Source organism: Nerophis ophidion, linkage group LG05 (genome assembly GCF_033978795.1).
Source record: "Nerophis ophidion isolate RoL-2023_Sa linkage group LG05, RoL_Noph_v1.0, whole genome shotgun sequence".
Classification (NCBI taxonomy): Eukaryota; Metazoa; Chordata; class Actinopteri; order Syngnathiformes; family Syngnathidae; genus Nerophis; species Nerophis ophidion.
The window spans coordinates 68,920,713-68,942,850 of record NC_084615.1 but is presented as its reverse complement, the minus strand read 5'-3'; the positions used below and the strand labels follow the sequence as shown (position 1 = coordinate 68,942,850).

The following is a 22,138-nucleotide window of genomic DNA, read 5'->3' as shown; positions in this document are numbered from 1 at the left end:
GTATTATTACAACTTTAGCCCTAATCAGAAATATCAAACATGAAATTATTTTTATTTTTATTTATTTTTTACATGTTAAGCCTTTCAATCAGATAATGTTACTTTTAAATTTGCTATATCACTAATGTTATATGCAATTGTATACAAAAAAACGCATGTGGCATAATTTGATCAAAAAGCCCTTCAAAAGGGTTAAAATAATAAAACACAATCACATTACGTTCGGTCATTTTGTTTAGGGCTGAAGTTGGTCAAGCGATTTCAGCCAAAAAAGTTGCAAAATATATTAATCCAAAATGTGATTATGCCCTGGAAATATAGGACTTTATGTCCTGTTTGGCTTTCAGTTATTGTCAAATACCTGCTAGTGTAAGAATGGAACATTGATTGTTTTTAATCAAACATGAAAAAAAAAACGTTTGGGAAAAAACATGTATAATTGAGTACCACAATAAAAAAAACATGACGAAAATACAGCAAAAGTGTACTGATAGGACAAACAAGTCAGCATTTGTCCCCTAGGGGTTACTAGTAAAAAAAAAATTGGGGGGAGGGGAGGGCCAAAACCTGTTTCCAAATCACAAAAGAGAAATGAGTATTTGACTTTGGATGTTCTGCTATACCTAATTGTGTCATTCTCCACGTACTTGATTAACAAGTCTGATTGGTTGCCAAATTTAAGTGTTATATGCAAGACTGATCTCAATTGGAATTCTATGCTGTCTGTCATCTTTGACGGCATCACATGGACACATAAAGTTTAATGAGTACTTAAAATTAATATTTGCAAGAAAATCCTACACCAGGAATTCACATTGGGCCTAATTTCAACAGATATATGATCACAAAATACAAATGTGTGTTTTTTGTTATTATTGCAGTGCTTTTTGCTTTGCATCTAAAGAAGTACATTATTTTAAAAAAAATAATCACACTCTTAGACGGATTACTTAATTTTGGTTAACATGCAGCATGTTGAAAATAATTTGGGCTCACTTGGTATAGTGGAGCAGTGGAGGTGGTCTTGCACTCCTCAAAAGAAAGGAAATATTCTCTTCTTCAGGATGTAAAGAACAGTGGCGAGGAAGAGGGCCAATGCAAGAAAGATGAGCAGTTTATCAGTTAGCTCCCTGCGGTTGTACTTGGTGATAAGTTTCCTTCCCAACTTGATGGTCCCTGACATGGTCTTAAATTCGTCATTGGTGTCTTGGATGGTCCTGGATGATGTAGCTAGAACCAAATGAGGACGTCACGTCTTAAATACCTTGTGCCACAAGAGCATTTGTTGAAATGTATTAAAAAAATTGATTATTCAAACCTAATGCTGTCATCGTCTCCTCGCTCTGGTTAACCTGCTGGGCCATCATTCGACTGATGCTCATCAGGTTCTTTGTAATGTCACTGGACGTCTCAGCCATGTCCTCTTTGGTTGACTTCCTGAACACAATCAGGAAATTACTAAAAGGCGGTCCGTTTGACCGTTGCACATTTACTTTATAGAGACTGACATTTTTTTTGCTGTGGCCATAGCACCAGGGAAGGGTGCGAGTGAAAGCAGGGAGGTATGGTGTGATGACAACCATAGAATCAACCAACAATTGTAATATGGCTTAAACTCCAATCTAATTACAAAGGAGTACAGAATGCACAATGTAATGAGAATTCCCTCCAAGGCACATGCAGTAATTTTGAAAGGGGCATGGTTCTCATACAAAAGATTTCTGAAGGACCCCCCCATCCCACCCAAACCTAATGTTGCCGCCCCAAAAGTCAATATAAAGTGTCCAGAATATTAAATATTATTATAAATCTATCGTGTTTTCTTCTAATTCAGAGCGTGAAGGAGAGATAAGCTGATTTACGAAGAATTATCATTTGTAGGTAATTCATATCATTATAATACATCGTTTTTATGATTATAATATCAGTGCACCTCCTGTTTGGCTTTAAGAGGCTATTTTCAACTTTATGTGTGCCATCAATAAAAAACGTTGCCGCTGCAATACTAACAAATTACCTCAGTTTTATCTAAAGTTCCACCTGAGTTTGTTTTGAAGGGTGCAGAGCACATTGCTCTATCATCACAGTGGTGTGTGACGTCATCACCACCTGTGCAATGAGCGCTGCCTTCAGGTGATCATACCAAACACTGTAATTAATCTTCATTCATTTATGGTAAATCTGGAATTTTTTTTCTTGTCTTTTTCAATTAATCACATGCATTAACGCTGACAGCCCTAATTTTTATCTGTTTTCTATCACGTCCTCCTTGTTTTAAAAAAGTGCTGTGTGAATGCATATAGGTGAGCTTTGATGTGTTCCATGCCAATAAAACCTTTTGAATTCTTGTAAGGGGGTGTAGATATTCAGACGTTTTAATTTCATTAGAAGAAATTCACATTAAAATTGATGACATTTTTTTTTCCAACATACATATTTAAAATTACAGAAAAAAAATTATTCGAACTTTCCAAAAGCCTCGAGCCCCTGTACTACATCCCCTCAAATTCCACACCCTTGAATTTGCCTATACGTTTTCCACCACTTCATACATTGCCCATGCCTTACTCACAAGTTCAAGTGATTTTTTTGCTACAGTTATGCGGCTACCAAGAAAGAGCCAACATTTGAACGTGCTGCAAACATATCTCTCCCTCTCTCGCTGATTAGAGCATGTAAGGTCTCTCCATCTCTCCAAACACACACACACGCACACACGCACACACGCACACACGCACACACGCACACACTTTGGGACTGCTTTTGCGTAAGCACGCATGTGTTGTGTACAGAAGCCCGCAAGTGACAGCCATGAATGCCAGTCTTCTTATCATTTGTATTCAATTTATTTGTGATTGTGAAAAGTACAGACATTTATTTAATCTGTTTTTTTAAACCATTAATGCCTATGTGTCAAAGTCAAGGCCCGCGGGAATGAAATATCTACGGCCCCCGGGATGATATTTGATGAGTATTGAAACCGACCCGTAGGCCACTTTTGCCGGCTGCTGTTTTGCACGTACCATCAGTGTTGGCGTTAAGAATTTTCAAAATGGGGTTCCAGGGACCCCATTGACTCAAAAAAATGGGGTCCCAGAGTAAATTTTTGGGGTCCCACTTTTTTGTGACCGTTTTGAAAACAAAATATATACGTATGTATTATTTTGTTATAGTTCACATTCTAGATTGTGTTTTTGAAAAAGGTTTTCATAAACGCTACTAAATTCATTAAAAAAATAACACAAAAGAAAACACATTTTAAGCATATGTAAATGTATTCAGTTATAAATATTCATTCACTTCCTTTTTCCTTAATGGATCTAAACATTACCGCTGCCAGTATTTTTTTCTATATTTTTATTGTAATATTTTCAGAATGTATTTGTTTTTCTATTTGCCCAAAGTAAGACAAAGAAAACAATCTGATTTTGTATTTAAATTTTAGTTTTAATGTCATGATTTTAATAGTCTGGCCCATGAGTTAAAATGAGTTTGACACCCCAAAACTAATGGTTCTTATATTTTAGGGCTTAAAAAAATTGAGCCAATGACCTACAGTAGCTTTAAGGGTAAGTAGATCATTTGACATTGGTAAATCTTTTTGTAAAATCTTTCACTTTTTTTTTAACATATAGAAAGAATGTTAAATGTTACAAAAGCACGGTGCTTGACACCCAACCCTTTTCAGCAATCACTTCTTTAATGGTAACTGTTTGACCCTGGAAGTGACGACTGCCATTAATTCCAACGGGATATATTTTTGAAGTTTTAAAAATGAGAACAAACTGATTGTTCTCATTGAGGTTTTGTTATTTGAGGAGAACTGAAACACGACTCCGGCCTCACTCCCGGAAGAGACGGTCTTAAAGCAGCCGGACACGCTGTCCCCTCACCTCTGTCTTGCGCCACTATCAGCTCCGTCAAGGAGCGCCTGCTTCTCCATATTGTCGATTGACAATTTACTGGCCAGGTTGGACTTCCTCCACGCGGTCTGGTTGCTGCCACAAACACACACAAACCTTTTTTCAGTACTAAATCATTTGAAAGTTTACACATTAAACAAAAAGACTCACCTCAGCATCTGTTTCCTGTGTCCCTCTACCTGACGGATCAAGGCCTGTTTGTCAGACTCTTTGTCTTGCTCCATCGCCATCTGCTCCAAATCCTGGAAAAAAATATTTTTATATATGCAAGGTGTGTATGTAGCTTTGTGAGCTTTAAAGGCCTACTGAAACCCACTACTACCCACCACGCAGTCTGATAGTTTATAAATCAATGATGAAATATTAACATTGCAACACATGCCAATACGGCCTTTTTAGTTTACTAAATTACAATTTTAAATTTCCTGGGAGTTTTGTCTTCGAAACATCGTGTAATGATGACGGTACGCAAGACGTCACAGGTTTTTAAGAAGTATGAGCGCTACACACACACACAGCTAAAAGTCGTCTGCTTTAACGGCATAATTATACAGTATTTTGGACATCTGTGTTGCTGAATCTTTTGCAATTTGTTCAATTAATATTGGAGAAGTCACAGTAGAAAGATGGAGTTGGGAAGCTTTAACCTTTAGCCACACAAACACACGGTGATTCCTTGTTTAAAATTCCTGGAGGTGAAACTTTCCTATGGATCAGAACGCGGTCAAGCCAACATGGATCCTGACCACATGTCAACCAGCAGGTTTCGGTGAGAAAATTGTGGTTAAAAAGTCAGTTCTTACCGGAGAAAAGCTGAGCCTGTGCCGTCCATAGCTGCCGTCGACTCCCCTGAGACACTGCGCGTCAAGACACCCGTGGAGACACCCTTCCGACTATCAGGTAATATTAAACTCACTGAAACACTAGCAACACAATAGGAAGATAAGGTATTTCCCTGAATTATCCTAGTAAATGTGTCTAAAAAGATCGGAATCCGTCTCAATGCAATCAAGTTTTTTTTTGTTTTTTTTTCCAGTCCGTCGCTATCAATATAATCAAACACGAATCTTTCATACTCGCTCAAATTAATGGTGGAACTGTCGTTTTCTCTGTCCGAATAGCACTTTTTGTTGGAGGCTCCCATTAAAATCAATGTGAATATGTGAGGAGCCCCCACACTTGCGACGTCATCGTCTGCGACTTCCGGTAGAGGCAGGGCATTTCTCTGAGCACCGAAAGTTGCAAACTTTATCGTAGATGTTCTCTACTAAATCCTTTCAGCAAAAATATGGCAATATCGCGAAATGATCAAGTATGACACATAGAATGGACCTGCTATTCCCGTTTAAATAAGAAAATCTCATTTCAGTAGGCCTTTAACATATATAGTTTCTTACTTGTATAAGTAATCGTAGATTTTGCAAACCCTTTTTCACGTTAGTGTTGAGTTCAGTAAGCTTGCTCTGAGGACCTTTGCACTCGGTGATATCCTGGAGTGTTAGGACATAAAGTGACAGTGAGGGAAACAGAAAACAGTACATGCAGGATAAAAGCTGTTTGGAAAAATACATTAAAAAAATACTTTCATACATTATATGGAGATATTCTATCTATTCAATCTAATAGGTGAATTTTGGCAAAAATAAAACAGAAACATAATGACAATTACATTCCCTCTGGCGACATAATACATTATATGGAGATATTCTATTTATTCAATCTTATAGGTGAATTTTGGCAAAAATAAAACAGAAACATGATGACAATTACACTCCCTCTGGCAACATATTAAACAAGTATCGAATAAGTCACGTTTTTCGGCTTAACATGGTCAACACCTGTCGTACAAATGTTGGCTTAAAAGACGTTTCTAACACATGACTGTGGCAAATACCACCACTTCTGACGCAGTCCCAAATAGTCTTACCAAATAAACATTCGCACCTGGATGAGCGCTTTGACTTCTAAGTCATATTTCAATATTTCTTGTTCACATATTCGGACGTGGACGTCGAGGGTTGCCATGTTGGAGACGTATACACTTCCTGGTACGGCGAGTCAGAAGGACCTCTTTTATATCCGCTTGCCAGCATGAGGATCGTACACATAGACAGTTTATAAATAGACACAGCATTGGGTAATGTGACGCGAGAAATTCGGCCGCCATCTTGAAGTGGTGATGAGGAGCCGGCGAGCAGCCTAAACTTGACAGTTGACAGGTAGAAAACAAAAATGCTGGTGTTCAGCGTCTTCCTGCTAAAATGAGCGGTCTGCTGAAAATAGGAATCAGGGTATTTTTTTTCACAAGTTAGATTCAAAATTAACATATTGTTTGTATTTTGTGAAAAGAATATTACCACAGAGTTGAGAAGGAGCAAATTTCTTCAAGATTACTCAAATCGTAGCTGCGAGCAAACAAGAGTATGACCGTTAGGGCTGCGAATCTTTGGGTGTCCCACGATTTGATTCAATAGGGACGGTGTGGCGCAGTGAGAGTGGCCGTGCGCAACCCGAGGGTCCCTGGTTCAATTCCCACCTAGTACCAACCTTTTCACGTCCGTTGTGTCCTTGAGCAAGACACTTCACCCTTGCTCCTGATGAGTGCTGTTTAGCGCCTTGCATGGCAGCTCCCTCCATCAGTATGTGAATGTGTGTGTGAATGGGCGAATGTGGAACTAGTGTCATAACGCTTTGAGTACCTTGAAGGTAGAAAAGCGCTACACAAGTACAACCCGTTTATCATTTTATCATTTAATAACAATTCTTGGGGTCGCGATTCGATTATATATCGATTTTTTTCGATTCAACGCGATTCTCGATTCAAAAATGATATTTTTCCGATTCAAAACGATTCTGTATTCATTTAATACATAAGTTTCAGCAGGATCTACCCCAGTCTGCTGACATGCTAGCAGAGTAGTATATTTTTTTTTAAAAAGCTTTAATAATTGTAAAGGACAATGTTTTATCAACTGATTGCAATAATGTCAATTTTTTTTAACCATTAAATAAACCAAAACCACGACTTATTTATCTTTGTGAAAACATTGGACACAGTGTGTTGTCAAGCTTATGAGATGCGATGCAAGTGTAAGCCACTGTGACACTATTGTTGTTGTTTTTTAAATAAATGTTTAATGATAATGTCAGTGAGGGATTTTTAATCCCTGCTATGCTGAAATTATAACTAATATTGATACTGTTGTTAATAATATTCATTTTTGTTTCACTACTTTTGGTTTGTTCTGTGTCGTGTTTGTGTCTCCTCAATTGCTCTGTTTATAGCAGTTCTGAGTGTTGCTGGGTCAGGTTTGGTTTTGGAATTGGATTGCATTGTTATGGTATTGCTGTGTATTGGTTTGTTGGATTGATAAAAAAATAATAAAATAAAAATCGATAAAAAAAAAAAAAGGCAATCGATTCTGAATCGCACAACGTGAGAATCGCGTTTCGTATTAGAATCGATTTTTTCCCACACCCCTAAATTGACCATAATATAATTGCTTGTCAATTAAATTAATTAAATTTAAAAATGTCATTCTTGAATAACAAAGTTGAAATAAGAAATAAGTTTATTTATAAGTATTTGGCAGATGCTTTTATCCAAGCGACGTACATAAAAAATACATATAAAAAATCACTGTAAACATTATCATTTAAGGGGAGAATGTAATACAAAATATCAATACAAATTATCAAGACAAAATAAACTCTGCTGTTGCAGCAACAGAGATACAGTATATAGGTCGCCAAGATATATAGATATGTAATGTCATACATTGTTTGTGTAGGATATACGCATGTATTTATAACCTAATCATATTTATTTCTTCAATTTAAAAATTGTTTTTTTCCCCCCCTTTTCTGGGATTATATTCCCAGTTTTGACCTCGGACATCTGGTCACTTATAGCATATAAGAATATTCTATTACTGTTCAACAAACTCCATCCATCCATTTTCTTCCGCTCATCCGAGGTCGGGTCGTGGGGGCAGCAGCCTAAGCAGGGATACCCAGACTGCTGTCTCCCCAGTCACTTCGTTCAACTCTTCCCGGGGGATCCCGAGGCGTTCCCAGGTCAGCCGGGAGATATAGTCTTCCCAACGTGTCCTCGGTCTTCCCCATGGCCTCATACCGATCGGACTTGCCCGAAACATCTCCCTAGGGAGGCGTTCGGGTGGCATCCTGACCAGATGCAAACTATGAATAATAAAACACGCCCAAACATGTGTCCTTTATCATAGCTACACGTATGACAAAAAAACGCGTGAAAATCAGTGGTATTCAGTGAGGTAAAATGAATTAAATGCGCTCACAGTTCATTGCTCCTGCCAAATGAATTGCACTGAGTGGAGCGGATCACCACTCCAAGATGGCGGCCCTGCGTCTCGTCAGCGCCAGTAGGCAGGAGCGCTCGATGCTGCATCTACTTATAAGATGTCTATTGATGTTCACGGCATCGCTTGATGGGAAATGGGACAAAAATATTTAATGGAAATATAGTTATCTATAACCATCTGTAACAGTAAGACCATACCACATACTTTGAGGAATATAATTTATAACTAAGTTTTGTTTTCCTTGAAATAAACAGCAATGTTGCAAAAAGATGTATAACTGGCGCCCCCACGTGGTTGTAAAGAGGCATGTGAGACAATCCACAAGGCCTAGAGCAGAAAGGTCATACATTAAAGAACTCATAAGATTTTTGTAATTACTGGTTGTATATCGTACAGACCGTGGAGCTATTGTACAAATAAACGTTTTATCTCACGAGTATGTAAACAACTCACTATATCCTTGGATTTTACATAAAGGCTTCCCAGGTTGCATAGCGTGTTGGTCAAGAGGTCTGCCGGTCTCGATGATCTGAAAATAAAATTTTCCAAGAAACTCACTAAAACAATTGCACTAACTGTATAATTTATTCACTTTTAACATTTAATAAAAAAAAAAGGTTAACATACATCATGTTAATGATCACACCCATTTGAAAATAAGAAAATTATTTGAAAAGGATAACTTACTTACAAAAACTTACTATCTAAAAAAAAAAGGGCATCTATAGATATTTTTGATTTAAAGTAACAAACCAACATATAGACACACACACAAATGTTCCAGTTCCATTCACACATTTAAAAGAAACTTTAAAACCAATGACTTATAAAAATATATCACTCTTGAATCACCACCAGTAGTTAATACTATGATCAATGTCAATTACAAAACTAAATGTGGGATATAAATAATAATGGAATTATAAGTGTTTTTATATAGCATATTATTGGTACAAATGTTTAACCAACATGTGTACAGGGATATTTCACAACTGTTTGTCCATGTCTTTACTGTGTGTATATTTGAACAGTGTTCATGTTGTGTACAAGATGTATTTATAATGTTGTGTAAAGGAAATTTCATATTTCTGTGATGCTCATCCTGTATTTGAGAACGTTTATTTATAGGGTTAGGCAAAATAAGAGCTCAACTTCAGCCACAACCCTTTCAGTCTGTAAAATTGTCCATTTATGAATGTAAAACTGTTTGTTTATTTTGTTGACCACTGACCCAAGAAATAATTAACTAACATGTGAAGTATGAGGCATAACATTTAATGGCAAGCTCATTTACACAAACAGCATCACTTTACAATAATATACATCAACTGAACACTTTTAAATTAAAGCACACTCTGCCAGAAGCCATTTTAAGAAAGTCATTTGGGTATTTTGTACAAGGCACCTGTGTGAAAGACACTCAGTAGGCACACGGGGGTGTGAGATTAAGGCAAGGAACACATCTGGAGGTTAAGAGAAAACATTCCATGGTTTTGCTGCGGCGTCTGCTTTGAGAGAAACGACAATTAGCAAAACGTTAATAGAAGAAGGCAGCTCTTAGCTACACAAAATGTTGGCTAACATTTTTTTAAAGTCTTACCTGCACTGTGAGGAACACCGTCAGCACAGGATCATTAAGGCCAGTGGTACATGAGGTACCAGATGGCATCAGTGGACAGAGACGGTCCAAACAGTGGGTTCAACTGAGCCAGAATGGCAATCAACCAGCTGATGAGACGAAATACATGCATGATGATCATATGTAAAGATCACGTGACACTCATGATAACTAGTGTGTGGCGAAAAGACAGCTTGGTCTCTTTGCTGCCCCCTTGTGTACATATTTAATGTAACAGGCCCCGAGCTAGAAACTTACACCGCAGTGTTTGTTAATTATTTAGTTTAAAGCACATTTTGTCTTCTTATGAAACCAACCACTATACAAATGATGTGGCAGTTACTCCGTCTCTTTATGACACTTACAGAGACAGGACCAGACATAATAAACTGTTTAAGAGAGCTGACTCCATCTTAGGCTGCTCACAAGACAGCGTCGAGGAGGTGGCCGACACATAGATGTTGGCAAAGTTGAAATCCCTAATGTTCAATCCCTCTAACTACATGCACAACTGTGTGGAGGCCATAATTAGCTCCATCAGCAATACAAAACTGCTTTATGTTCAGGAGAGAACACACAGAAGCTAATACAAATAATAACAGAAGAAATGAACATATTAAAAAGATTGTCTGACAAAAACAGACTTTCTTTGACTGTCAGTAAAACTAAAATAATGTTATTTGGTAACAGTAGAAAAGACGATTTTACGCAAATACAAATAGACGGAGTAGACATTGAAAGGGTAAAATAAACCTGATTTTTAGGGGTAATAATAGACAATAAAATAACTGGGAATCTCATTTGAAAATATACAACATAAGGTGGCAATAAATATTTCAGTAATTAACAAAGCAAAATATGTCCTGGACCAAAAATCTCTTCCTATTCTCTACTGCTTGCTAGTGTTACCATATTTGAATCTTTGTGCAGAAATATGGGGAAACTACAAATGTGCACTTCATTCATTTACTGTTACATAATGTTGGATGTAGAGAGCATACAAACCATTTATTTATTGAATCAAAAATACTGAAATTCAACACTTTGGTAAAATTGTAAACAGCTAAAATTATGCACAAAACAAACTATACTGTGTTACCCAATTACAACATTTCTTCTCAACTAAAAGGGAGAAATATAACCTTAGAGGAAAATCTAACTTAAAACATATGTATGCTCATACAACACTTAAAACTTTTAGCATATCAGTATGTGGAATTCAATTATGGAATGGATTAAGTAAAGAAGTTAAACATTGTACTGATTTGATCAAGTTTAAGAGGTTGTTCAAATGAATAGTGCTTACAACCTACAAAGAAGAAGAATTATGAGAAATACCTTCAACCTTATTGACTATGGACTGGACTCTCAGTATTATGTTAGATCCACTATGGACTGGACTCTTACACAATTATGTTATATCCACTATGGACTGGATTCTCATTATTATGTTAGATCCACAATGGACTGGACTTTCACAACATTATGCTAGATTCATTGACGTCCATTGCACCGGTCGCCCTGGGTGGTGGGGGGTTTGGGTCACCCACATCTGCGGTCCTCTCCAAGGTTTCTCATTGACATCCCACTGGGTTGAATTTTTCCTTGCCCTGATGTGGGATCTGAACCAGTTGTGGCTTGTGCAGCCCTTTGAGACACTAGTGATTTAGGGCTATATAAATAAACATTGATTGATTGATTTATATTTTTCTTCTCAGTATGTTAACAATGACTGACTTAATTATAATCATGCACCGATGTAACTGTGTTACAAAAAAAAAGACAGTAAATGCTCTGAAGTAGGAAAAGGGAAGGATTAAATAATCTTTGCTTCTACCCACTCCTCTTTGGATATAATATAAAAAGAAATTACATGAAATTGTGTGATGAATTATACTGTAAGTGTTAATTTTCAGAATAAACTAAACTCAATCAATCAATCAATCAAACTGTTACAGCCACAGTGAAAGAAGGAGCACTACCGCTGTAAATATCCTACCAAGTCAGACCTACAATGTTTAAATGTCCATTTCTCTGACGATGCAATTGTGAATGACTGAAGTGCTGTTATCAACCAAACCTAACCCCCCCCCCGGATTGTAAATAATGTAAATAATTCAATGTATATACTCAGATGATGATTAACTTGTGTGATGACTGAGTTATGCTGATAGTATATATTTGTACCATGAATTGATTAACATGGACCCCGACTTAAACAAGTTAAAAAACGTATTCCGGTGTTACCATTTAGTGGTCAATTGTACGGAATATGTACTGTACTGTGCAACCTACTAATAAAAGTTTCAATCAATCAATCAATCAATCAAAACCACAGGTCAGCCAAAGCCATAAGACTTTACAACACACTTGTGTGATTACTGAGCTTTTTTTTCTTGGTGTGCAATACGGGTGTTAAGATAGTGTTGTTTTGTTTTATTTTTATCTATACATATCGCAAACGTGTATTATTTATTACTATCTGTTAAGTTTTTCATAACATTTTAACTCTAACTGTATGTAAAAGCCTGCACTGCAACCATTTAATTTCCCCATAGCGGTATGAGTAACATTCTGTCTGACTGTCCATAAATAGAGTTAGATCAGTGTTTCAAACTCAAATAATGACACTAAACAGGACATGCAAACTTACATTGGAGAAACCAAGTGCAATAATAATACTTACAACAAGTAGCAGCAAATTGCAGTTAACACCAGCATTGTGACAATAACTCTGTTGAAAATAAAAGAAAACAGGTTATTTGGTACGTTCGTACAATTGTGGTTCGAAAGGGTGGAAAAACAGGAAGATGCATCTTTTTTTTCCACACTTATTATTTTGTCTGTTTTTGTATTTGTTTTGTATCATTCCGTGAGGTGTGTATTATTATATTTTTGTTTTGTTCGGTTTGTACTTCATGAAATTTTGCAATTGTTGTGTTTTTCTTGTGTGTTTTTTTGTTTGTTTTCATTACATTTGGATGTAATTGTTGGTTTGTATGCCATCCATTAAAGACCTACTGAAACCCACTACTACCAACCACGCAGTCTGATAGTTTATACGTCAATGATGAAATATTAACATTGCAACACATGCCAATACAACCGGTTTAGTTAACTAAATTGCAATTATAAATTTCCCGCAAAGCTTCTTGTTGAAAACGTCGCGGAATGATGATGTGTGCGCGTGACGTCACGGACTGTCAGGAATACTAGTGCACCACCATTTGCGACTAAAAGTTGTCTCTTTTCATCGCGCAATTAAACAGTTTTTCTGGACATCTGTGTTGCTGAATCTTTTGCAATTTGTTCAATTAATTATGGAGACTATAAAGAACAATGTTGTTGGTGGAAAGCGGTGGATTGCAGCTGACTTTAGCACAGAGACACGGCCGGCGTTTCTTTGTTTTTAACACAGAGCGGTCAAGCGAACATGTTTTCTCTACGTCAACCGGCATGTTTTTGGATGGGAAAATTGTGATATATATCTTACCGGAGACATCATTGGATTATTCGTCCTCCTGCAGTAGCTGTTTGAAAGGCAGCTGTGAGCTTGGCTCCTCGGCTTCTCTATGAGACACTGGGTGTTCTCCGCAGCCATCCGACCTCGAGGTATGTCTTTACAATCTCACTAAAACACTATTAAAACAATAAGCAGATAAGGGATCTTCCAGAATTATCTAAGTAAACGTGTCTAATTACATCTGAAACGCTCACACTGCCGCCGCCCGGAGCCGTCGCTTTTTATTTTATATATTTTATTTTTTTCTAGTCCTTCGCTATCAATATCATCATCCACAAATCTTTCATCCTCGCTCAAATTAATGGGGAAATTGTCGTTTTCTCGATCCGAATAGCTCTTGCTGCTGGAGGCTCCTATTAAAAGCAATGTGAGGACGTGAGGAGCCCTCATCCTTGTGACGTCATCGTCTGCAACTTCCGGTAAAGGCAAAGCTTTTTTTTATCAGCACCAAAAGTTGTGAACTTTATCATCGATGTTCTCTACTAAATCCTTTCAGCAAAAATATGGCAATATCGCAAAATGATCAAGTATGACACATAGAATGGACCTGCCATCCCTGTTTAGATAAGAAAATCGAATTTCAGTAGGCCTTTAAATAAGACTACGTATTATGTTGAAGGGGGCAGGAAAATATAAGCTTTTTCTTCATCCTGATCCTTTTCAGGCATTGGTGTGTAAATGTAAAATTGTATAATTGAGGTATAATTGTCTATTAATCAAAGATGCACATCAATAAAGGAGATTAATTGAAAAAAAAAAAAAAAGAAAATGAAATGGCGACAATGAAAACTCCACATACCGTATTTCCTTGAATTGCAGCAGGGCATATAGTATGCGCCTGCCTTGAATTACTGCTGGGTCAAACTGGCTTCGCAAATATAATTAGCGCATGCTTAGTATTACCGCCTGGTCAAAGTCGTGACGTCACGAGTGCCACTTCCCCTGTCATCATTTTCAAAATGGAGGAGGCTTTGTTCAAAACCGGTAATTTGAAATCTCATAAAGGGAAGAAGATTAACAGCTATTCAGTGGGATTTAAGGTCCAAGCTTACATCACATTCATTTTTTTTACTGCATGCCTTTGGTAAGTGCCGGAGTGAGAAGAGGTTTTAAAATAATTAGCGCATGCTTACTTTTACCACATCCCTTTGGTAAGCGCAGGAGTGAGAATATGTTTTACCTTAATTAGTGCCCTGGCGGCAATTCAAGGAAATACGGCAGTAGGAATAATTAAATTGACCGATTAGCTTCGGCAAGCAAACACCAAATTTTGCAAGAAGTTGCCAAGGTATACGTTTACACACAAACTTAAGTAATTCTGGTTCGCTCCAAACCAAAGCTAGCATTTATTTGATAGCACTTCAACATTTGACATATAATACTTGTCATATAGTTAGCTTGAAACACCTCTTTGAAGAGAGAAGTAAGCTAACAGCTAACAGACTCACCCCCTGTTTGGTCCTTTGGGTATAAACCAGGGCACCACTCCTCCGACAATGGCCCAAAATAAGGTCACAACAGACATGGCAATGACAAAAGTTAGTTCTGCCATGGCACAGGCTTGGTTAAAAGCAGCAATATTTCACAGGCACAAAACTTCTTACAACTTGGAAAGAAGGACAACGTAAGAGGCGGCGCATGTCACGTGACCAGGTCACGAGGAAGCTGCGAAGAGGAAGTGAACTATCGTCTGCGCATGCTCATCACAGCATTAAAAAGTGCACTACCTTATCGTATCCTATTGCTGTGGTTCTCAATTAAGGGTACGCGTACCCCTGGGGGTACTTGAAGGTATGCCAAGGAGTACGTGAGATTTTTAAAAAAATATTATAAAAATAGCAACAAATCAAAAATCCTGAATAATACTTCAACAAAATATGAATGTAAGTTCATAAACTGTGAAAAGAAATGCAACAATGCAATATTCATTGTTGACAGCTAGATTTTTTGTGGACATGTTCCATAAATATTGATTTTTAAGATTTCTTTTTTTGTGAAGAAATGTTTAGATTTAAGTTCATGAATCCAGATGGATCTCGATTACAATCCCCAAAGAGGGCACTTTAAGTTGATGTATACTTCTATGTGTAGGAATCTTTATTTATAATTGAATCACTTGTTTATTTTTCAACAAGTTTTTAGTTATTTTTATATCCTTTTTTCCAAATAGTTCAAGAAAGACCACTATAAATGAGCAATATTTTGCACTATTATACAATTTATCAGAAACTGATGACATAGTGCTGTATTTGACTTCTGTATCTCGACTTGTCCAGGGTGTACAACGCCTTCCGCCCGATTGTAGCTGAGATAGGCGCCAGCGCCCCCTGCAACTCCAAAAGGGAATAAGCGGTAGAAAATGGATGGATGGATCTCTTTTTTTCAACCAAAAATGCTTTGCTCTGATTAGGGGGTACTTGAATTTAAAAAATGTTCCCAGGGGGTACATCACTGAAAAAAAGGTTGAGAACCACTATCTTAATGCAACATGGTTTCAATAGAAAGGAAACATGTGACGTGATTATTATTTTTGCACATGTGCGCTTTGTCGTGTCCATTTAAAAAAAAAACTAGTGTTTTGTCTCATCAGCACTGATGTTTACACATCACTGTGGGGCAGCAGTAGTGTGGCTTGTCTGAAAAATGTTTGGTCCAAACATCACTTGACTTTCAATTACAACTTGCTCTTCTCCCTATTATTGTCAGTGAGAAATGTTCTAAACTGTTAATCCAACAATGGAGTTGCAAATATGAAAGCTTAGTAACTTGTATTAGCACGCGCTGATGTGTATTGTACAGGCCTGTTTCTTTGCGTGTTGTCTGGTATTGTGATGCAACACAAAGTAATGTTTCAAGTGAATTTCCCTGAGGGATCATAATTAGAATACAAAATGTTTCTGTGCACCTATTGTAAATATGTCATGCCCGGATGAATTGCAGATAAGTGCGTTGATGTCAAAATGTGCTTTTTTTTGTTTTACTCCATAGGCATTTATTATGACAAAACAATTGCTGTACATACAACTGGGCAGCTCAATTACTTTGTCTTTAGACACAACATTAGTTTCCACAGTTAAGCGACAACATTAACCTCATTTAGAGCGAGTAGTGTGTGAATACATGCAGACTTCCTTAGAAAAACTCCCAAAAATCCTACTTATCCAAAAACATGACAGACAATTCCTTTTTAAACAGTTTATTGATAGCAAAAGACGTTTACTCCTGCATCTTCTCAATGGTCTCCTCCTTGTATTTGCCCTTCTCCTTTCCATCAGCGCGAGATTTGGCCTTGCGCTCTAGAATCTTCTTGCGGTCCTTATCCAGCTTTAGCCTGGTGATGACCACCTACAAGGCAATAAAAAAAGATTTTTTTTTATTGACATTCAGAGAGCTGAGACACTCTTGGCCAAGACTAACAGCAATTCAATAGCATCATTCTAGGCAGTGAGCATCATTTATTCCAAACATGCATGTGGGAAATGACTGCAGCTGCGTGATTAGCCTGAGAATACACAATATTTACACCTTTTTGGCCAACATGGGGTTATCACAGTATTGCCGGAATGTTTTACTCTTTAAGAGTGCATTAATGCTGAATGATCTACGTCAATAATTTGTGGCTTTTTGATACATTTTTAAACATTTTGTTAAAATGTTTAAAGCATACTAATTAACTTCAAGACAAAGCTTTGTGTTAACATTTCTCTATACCCTGTTGCTCCATTTGTCCAGTTACATTTTTTTTGGTTTAGTTTTATATGTGGCCGCAAGCCCCAAAAAAAAGCACGGTCAGCAAATGGCCCCAGGGTTATACTTTTACCAGCCCTGGTCAAGATTTATATATTGAAACTGTGGGTTTCTTCCTTGCTTCAAACAGGGAGAAAGACGTCTCACACGGTGCATCACAGTAAAATTAACTGAATTCACAGTCTTTGTCTTGGTGAGTGGGGAGCAACTCTGCATACAAAGGAAGTCCCGAACAGAGATCTGTAGTGAAATCGCTTGTGAAAAGTGCCGCAAAGTAACAAAAATTAAGAGGAAAAAAAAATCATAATATCGGCTTCAGGGCTGCTCACTGCTCCACTCACCTACCAGGGGTGATGGGTCATATGTAGAGAATAATTTCACCACACCTAGCATGTGTGTGACAATTTTTGGTACTTTAACTTTTTTAACTTTAAATCAGATTGGCAATAATACGCCTATCAACACGGACAAACGAGCGAGAATGCTGTGACGGAAAACAAAAATAAGTCCGACAATTTTCTACCGCTCAGGGTCGCGGGGGGTACTGGAGCCTATCTCAGCTACAATCGGCCAAACATTTTAAAAAGTAAATTATTCCATCTTCTTATAGTGTGCGGCACCTTGAGACAAGAATATATTAATTGACGTTCTAAAAGTAACATGCCTTCCTCCACTTGTTATTTTTGCAATTTTATGCACTTAAAAATATGAATTCTAAAAATCGCAATTTTGGAGGGAAAAATCTCAATTAGGTTTTTAGTCAAATTTATGCAGCCCTATTGCAGGGGTGTACCGTGCGACAAATTTACACCAAATCCAACTGGAAAAAAAACTTTGCGACTTGGAAAAATACCCATTGCAAATGTGGCAATAGGGATTTCAACGATTTAATCGTCTTTTGCTCCTAAAATAAATCCTTCCAAGTTTTATTTAACTACAGTAAAACCTTAAAACTTGACTCAAACAGCACTACACGCTTGTAACCACGAAGATCAGAGGGAAAATGTAATAAATCAATGATGGAAGTGACAATCTTTCCAATCAAACACCCCGTTTGTTGACAAGAACATATAGCCATGGAAGCACATTCAATCTATTAAACAGAGAACACAAACCAGTAAAAGACTCAGAAGTGCTGAGTTTAGAGCTGACAAACTGCCGCTGCTAGCCTGCTAAGGCAACAGAACAGCTCAAACTCAGACTTCCTGATATCACAGGCAGGGCCTTTTTAAAAAGTGACACATTGTAACGCATTTATTACTTTCTCTACAAAGTAATTCCATTTAATAAAGAGTAATTATGTTAGTAATTCAAAAAAATGTTTGGTTAAGTAACAAGTAACCATAATGAATTACTTTATAAAAGGAATTTTCAGAACATAGCCTGTCACACAGCATCATGAAGCAGTTGTCAGGTTGATGTTCCTGGCTAAAACATTTGTGTGTATGTCCTATGTTTGTTGTTAAAGGTCAATTAATTTCGTGCTGCTGATGTTTAAACATGTACTCGTTAATTTAACCAAGGCACTTTATTTAGCATTTTGTACTTTTATGTTTTTATTAGCTGATGAATGGTGTAGCCCAATTTTTTTTTAAAGAATATTGGAGATTATATTGGATTTTACTTATATAATTCTCAGGTCTTTTTATTTTTTCTTATCTCAAAATGTGTCTTAATTTGGGATTATATTATACAAAACCTACTTTTCTTACTTTATAGTACCAGTTTTTGTGCATTCGGGGTCCCCAACAGTCACGAAAATTTTCAATCGAGGCATGGCTGAGATATTTAGTTACGTCAACTGATATTTCCATGTATGGGTTGGGTTCACTGGGCCAAACTATGTCGCAATATGAGATTTGATCCATATCGTCCAGACCTACACTTCGTGACAGTGTAGCATTGTGTTTATAGTGCACGTTGTTTAAGTGTCCATTCATCCATCCATTTTCTTCCGCTTATCCGAGGTCTGGTCGCGGGGGAAGCAGCCCAAACAGAGAAGCCCATACTTCCCTCTTCCCAGCCACTTTGTCCAGATACTCCCGGGGAATTTGGAGGCGTTTCCAGGCCAGCCGGGAGACATAGTCTTCCCAATGTGTCCCGGATCTTCCCCGTGGCCTCCTGCCGGTCAGATGTGCCCTAAACACCTCCCTGAGGAGGCGTTCGGGTGGCATCCTGAGCAGATGCCCGAACGACCTCATATGGCTACTCGATGTCGAGGAGCAGCGGCTTTACTATGAGTTCCTCCCGGATGCCAAAGCTTCTCGCCCTATCCCTAAGGGAGAGCCCCGCCACCCGGCGGAGGAAACTCACTTCAGCCGCTTGTACCCAAGATCTGATCCTTTCGGTCATAACCCAAAGCTCATGATCATACGTGAGGATGGGAACATAGATCGACGGGTAAATTGACAGCTTTGCCTTCCGCCCCAGCTCTTTCTTCACCACAACGGATCGATACAACGTCCGCATTACTATTGACGCCGCACCAATCCCCCTGTCGATCCCACGATCCACTCTTCCCTCATTCATGAACAAGACTCATAGGTACTGGAGTGTTAATACTGAAATTGTTATATTTAAAATATTTCATATTGCTACTAAATATTTTCTGAGCTACATTTTTTTATTTAGAAGCACCGTTGCTACCAGTAAAAAAAAAATCCCTCTATTAGTTACATTCGGGATCCCAAGACTCTGAACAGGATAGAATAGATTAACTCTGCCAAACTAAGTTGTGATTTTTAGATCATCATCATGGTTGAAGGATTTTTTTGTGCATTAGCACAATCCAGTTATGACATATTCTTTTAAAATCCTATATCAATATAAATGATAAACGGGTTGTACTTGTACAGCGCTTTTCTACCTTTGGGGTACTCAAAGCGCTTTAACACTACTTCCACATTTACCCATTAACACACTGATGGAGGGAGCTGCCATGCACGGCGCTAACCAGCACCCATCAGGAGCAAGGGTGAAGTGTCTTGCTCAGGACACAACGGACGTGACGAGGTTGGTACTAGGTGGGGATTGAACCAGAAACCCTCGGGTTGCGCACGGCCACTCTTCCACTGTGCCGCGCCGTCCCTATATATATGTAATATCTTCCTTAATAAGCTCAATTCACAGACACCTTTGCTATAGCAAAATGAATGCATTGGCTAAGAGTTGCTCCCAAGGACCTTATTATTTTGAGGCACACGCACTAACCCCTGTCCCACCGTAACCCCAAGCAATAGAAAATTACATATGTATTTAAATAAAACATCTTCACAAAATACCACATATTAAACAGGTGTTTTAAACCGTTGGACAATATACTACCTGCATCATGCTACTGTATGCATCTTACATCTGATCAACAAGCATTTTAAATTAGTTCTTACCTTGCTGGGATGGATGCCGACATGGACTGTAGTTCCATTGGCCTTTTCTCTTTGGACACGCTCGATGTAGATGACATATTTCTTCCTGTAGACCTGCACTACTTTGCCAATCTGCTGGCCTTTGTAGTGTCCACGGACAACCTTTTTCCAGGCATCAAAACAAACATTTAGCATTCAAAAAGTATACACATTTAACATTATACAGCTAGTGCAAATACCTGGACTTCGTCATCTTTGCGGATGGGCATGGACCTCACGTTGTACTTTTGACGGAGCTCCTTGGACAAGGGGGAGGACATGATCCTCCTCCTGATGTGTGAGGGGGCATTGAAATGCCTTTTGCGGTTCTTGCGGCGGGAACAGGTTACAAATTTGTTCAACTTCATGATGCTGCGGAGAGGTCAGATATTTTAGAAAGTCACATTCTCGAATCCAAACACTCTTCTAATAAAATGTTGACCAAGATGCCCCCCTGCAGAAGCCTCAAAAATATTTGATACAGTTTTGTGTGTTGAACTTCAATTTATAATATCAATAATTCACCCCTATACAATATCCTTATTGGATAGTAGTCTTTTTATTTCAATTGTTAGTTTTTCCTTTATTACCTCGTGTGTTTTATTTTGCCCCTTATTTGTTCCCACAACCGCACCTCAAATCGGACTCTTTAATCTCGTTATATGCAAATAAAATGACAATTTAGTCTTTTCTATTCTAATATCCTTAAACATCAATACCATCCTAACTTGGACATTGTTCAATCCATTTTCTACCCTATTCATTGCAGTTTAATATCAACAAGCACATACCCCTCGTAGACCTTAGAACTGTTAATGAAACTAAACGAGCTGTCAAATTTAGGAAAACAAAATCATAAATTTGATTTCATACCGCAACCCCGGGATTATGGCAATTTGCATGTAGTAACGAAAAAAATATATTTCCTTAAACTGGCTTAACCAGTGAAAATGCTACCTATTAGCATTGTTAGCATAATAGACAAACCGAACCGGGGATTTTGCCTTAAGCAGCATTGATACAACTTAAAAGTTAACTACTAATTCATATTACTATTAAATCATTTAACATGTGTAACTCAGTTCTTTGTTTTAGTGCAGAAGGTTATTACGGCATTCATTTACTTCGCCAACATGCGGGTCGTTACGGACGCCAGTAGAAGCGTTAGCAATAGCATCGTATAATTCAGTCATTTTTGTCAATATTGTAGAAATATGAGTCTTTATGTGAGGTTGATATGTTTTAAACGGGTGCACGGTCTTTTATTTAGTAAAATGGAGGCGAAATAACGTAGATGTATTAAGATTCGATAGGGAAACTGCTCGCACTGAATCTTACCCTGCCGTGTACTCTTCTAAGGCCGGCGGAAAAGAGGGTGGCCAAGTACTTCCGCTGGCATTAGTTCACACTCAGGTCTCGCGAGATTCCGCGAGAACTTCAACAAAAACAACCGAGCTCAACGTCTTTTAATTGTGGGTTGAAAAGTTTAAAAAAAGGGGGCAATTTAATCCCCAAATAACATAACAGACGTATGTCAATATTATTGTGTGAATGCTCCAAAGCATTCACACATATAGTTTTAT

At 37.8% G+C, this 22,138-nt stretch overlaps 3 protein-coding genes across 6 annotated transcripts in view; all 3 read right to left on the bottom strand.

The window, feature by feature from the left end:
* The window catches only part of bnip1a (BCL2 interacting protein 1a), a 51,030-nt gene extending 45,023 nt beyond the window's left edge, over window positions 1–6,007 (bottom strand). For 2 of the 3 annotated variants that reach the window (XR_009806947.1, XR_009806948.1), the window contains exons 1-6: window positions 5,868–5,973; window positions 5,321–5,413; window positions 4,074–4,165; window positions 3,894–3,998; window positions 1,319–1,437; window positions 997–1,230 (exon numbers count right to left, since the gene is read on the bottom strand). Coding sequence is in view for 1 of the 3 variants with exons in the window: in XM_061901893.1 (XP_061757877.1) it covers window positions 1,034–1,230; window positions 1,319–1,437; window positions 3,894–3,998; window positions 4,074–4,165; window positions 5,321–5,413; window positions 5,868–5,948 (687 nt within the window). In the remaining 2 variants the exon portion in view is untranslated. Of the gene's footprint in view, window positions 1–365; window positions 1,231–1,318; window positions 1,438–3,893; window positions 3,999–4,073; window positions 4,166–5,320; window positions 5,414–5,867 lie in introns of those variants that run through there. The other variant, XM_061901893.1, reaches the window with a different exon arrangement.
* Window positions 6,008–9,517: 3,510 nt separating this feature from the next.
* Window positions 9,518–15,088, bottom strand: atp6v0e1 (ATPase H+ transporting V0 subunit e1). Of its 2 annotated transcripts, none has more exons than XM_061901891.1 (4): window positions 14,853–15,088; window positions 12,568–12,615; window positions 9,864–9,991; window positions 9,518–9,771 (listed from the first exon to the last, which is right to left on the bottom strand). In XM_061901891.1, exons 1-3 carry the CDS (start codon window positions 14,954–14,956, stop codon window positions 9,898–9,900), a joined length of 246 nt encoding a protein of 81 aa, XP_061757875.1. In that variant the 5' UTR covers window positions 14,957–15,088; the 3' UTR covers window positions 9,518–9,771; window positions 9,864–9,897. The 2 variants fall into 2 exon arrangements, with proteins under 2 accessions (XP_061757875.1, XP_061757874.1); XM_061901890.1 differs by having other exon boundaries at window positions 9,518–9,768; window positions 14,853–15,086.
* A 1,496-nt stretch (window positions 15,089–16,584) lies between these two features.
* Window positions 16,585–21,996, bottom strand: rpl26 (ribosomal protein L26). Its single transcript, XM_061901889.1, has 4 exons — window positions 21,894–21,996; window positions 20,756–20,927; window positions 20,538–20,678; window positions 16,585–16,749 (listed from the first exon to the last, which is right to left on the bottom strand). The coding sequence occupies exons 2-4, from the start codon at window positions 20,921–20,923 to the stop codon at window positions 16,621–16,623; spliced, it is 438 nt and encodes a 145-aa protein (XP_061757873.1). The 5' UTR covers window positions 20,924–20,927; window positions 21,894–21,996; the 3' UTR covers window positions 16,585–16,620.
* Window positions 21,997–22,138: the final 142 nt, after the last annotated feature.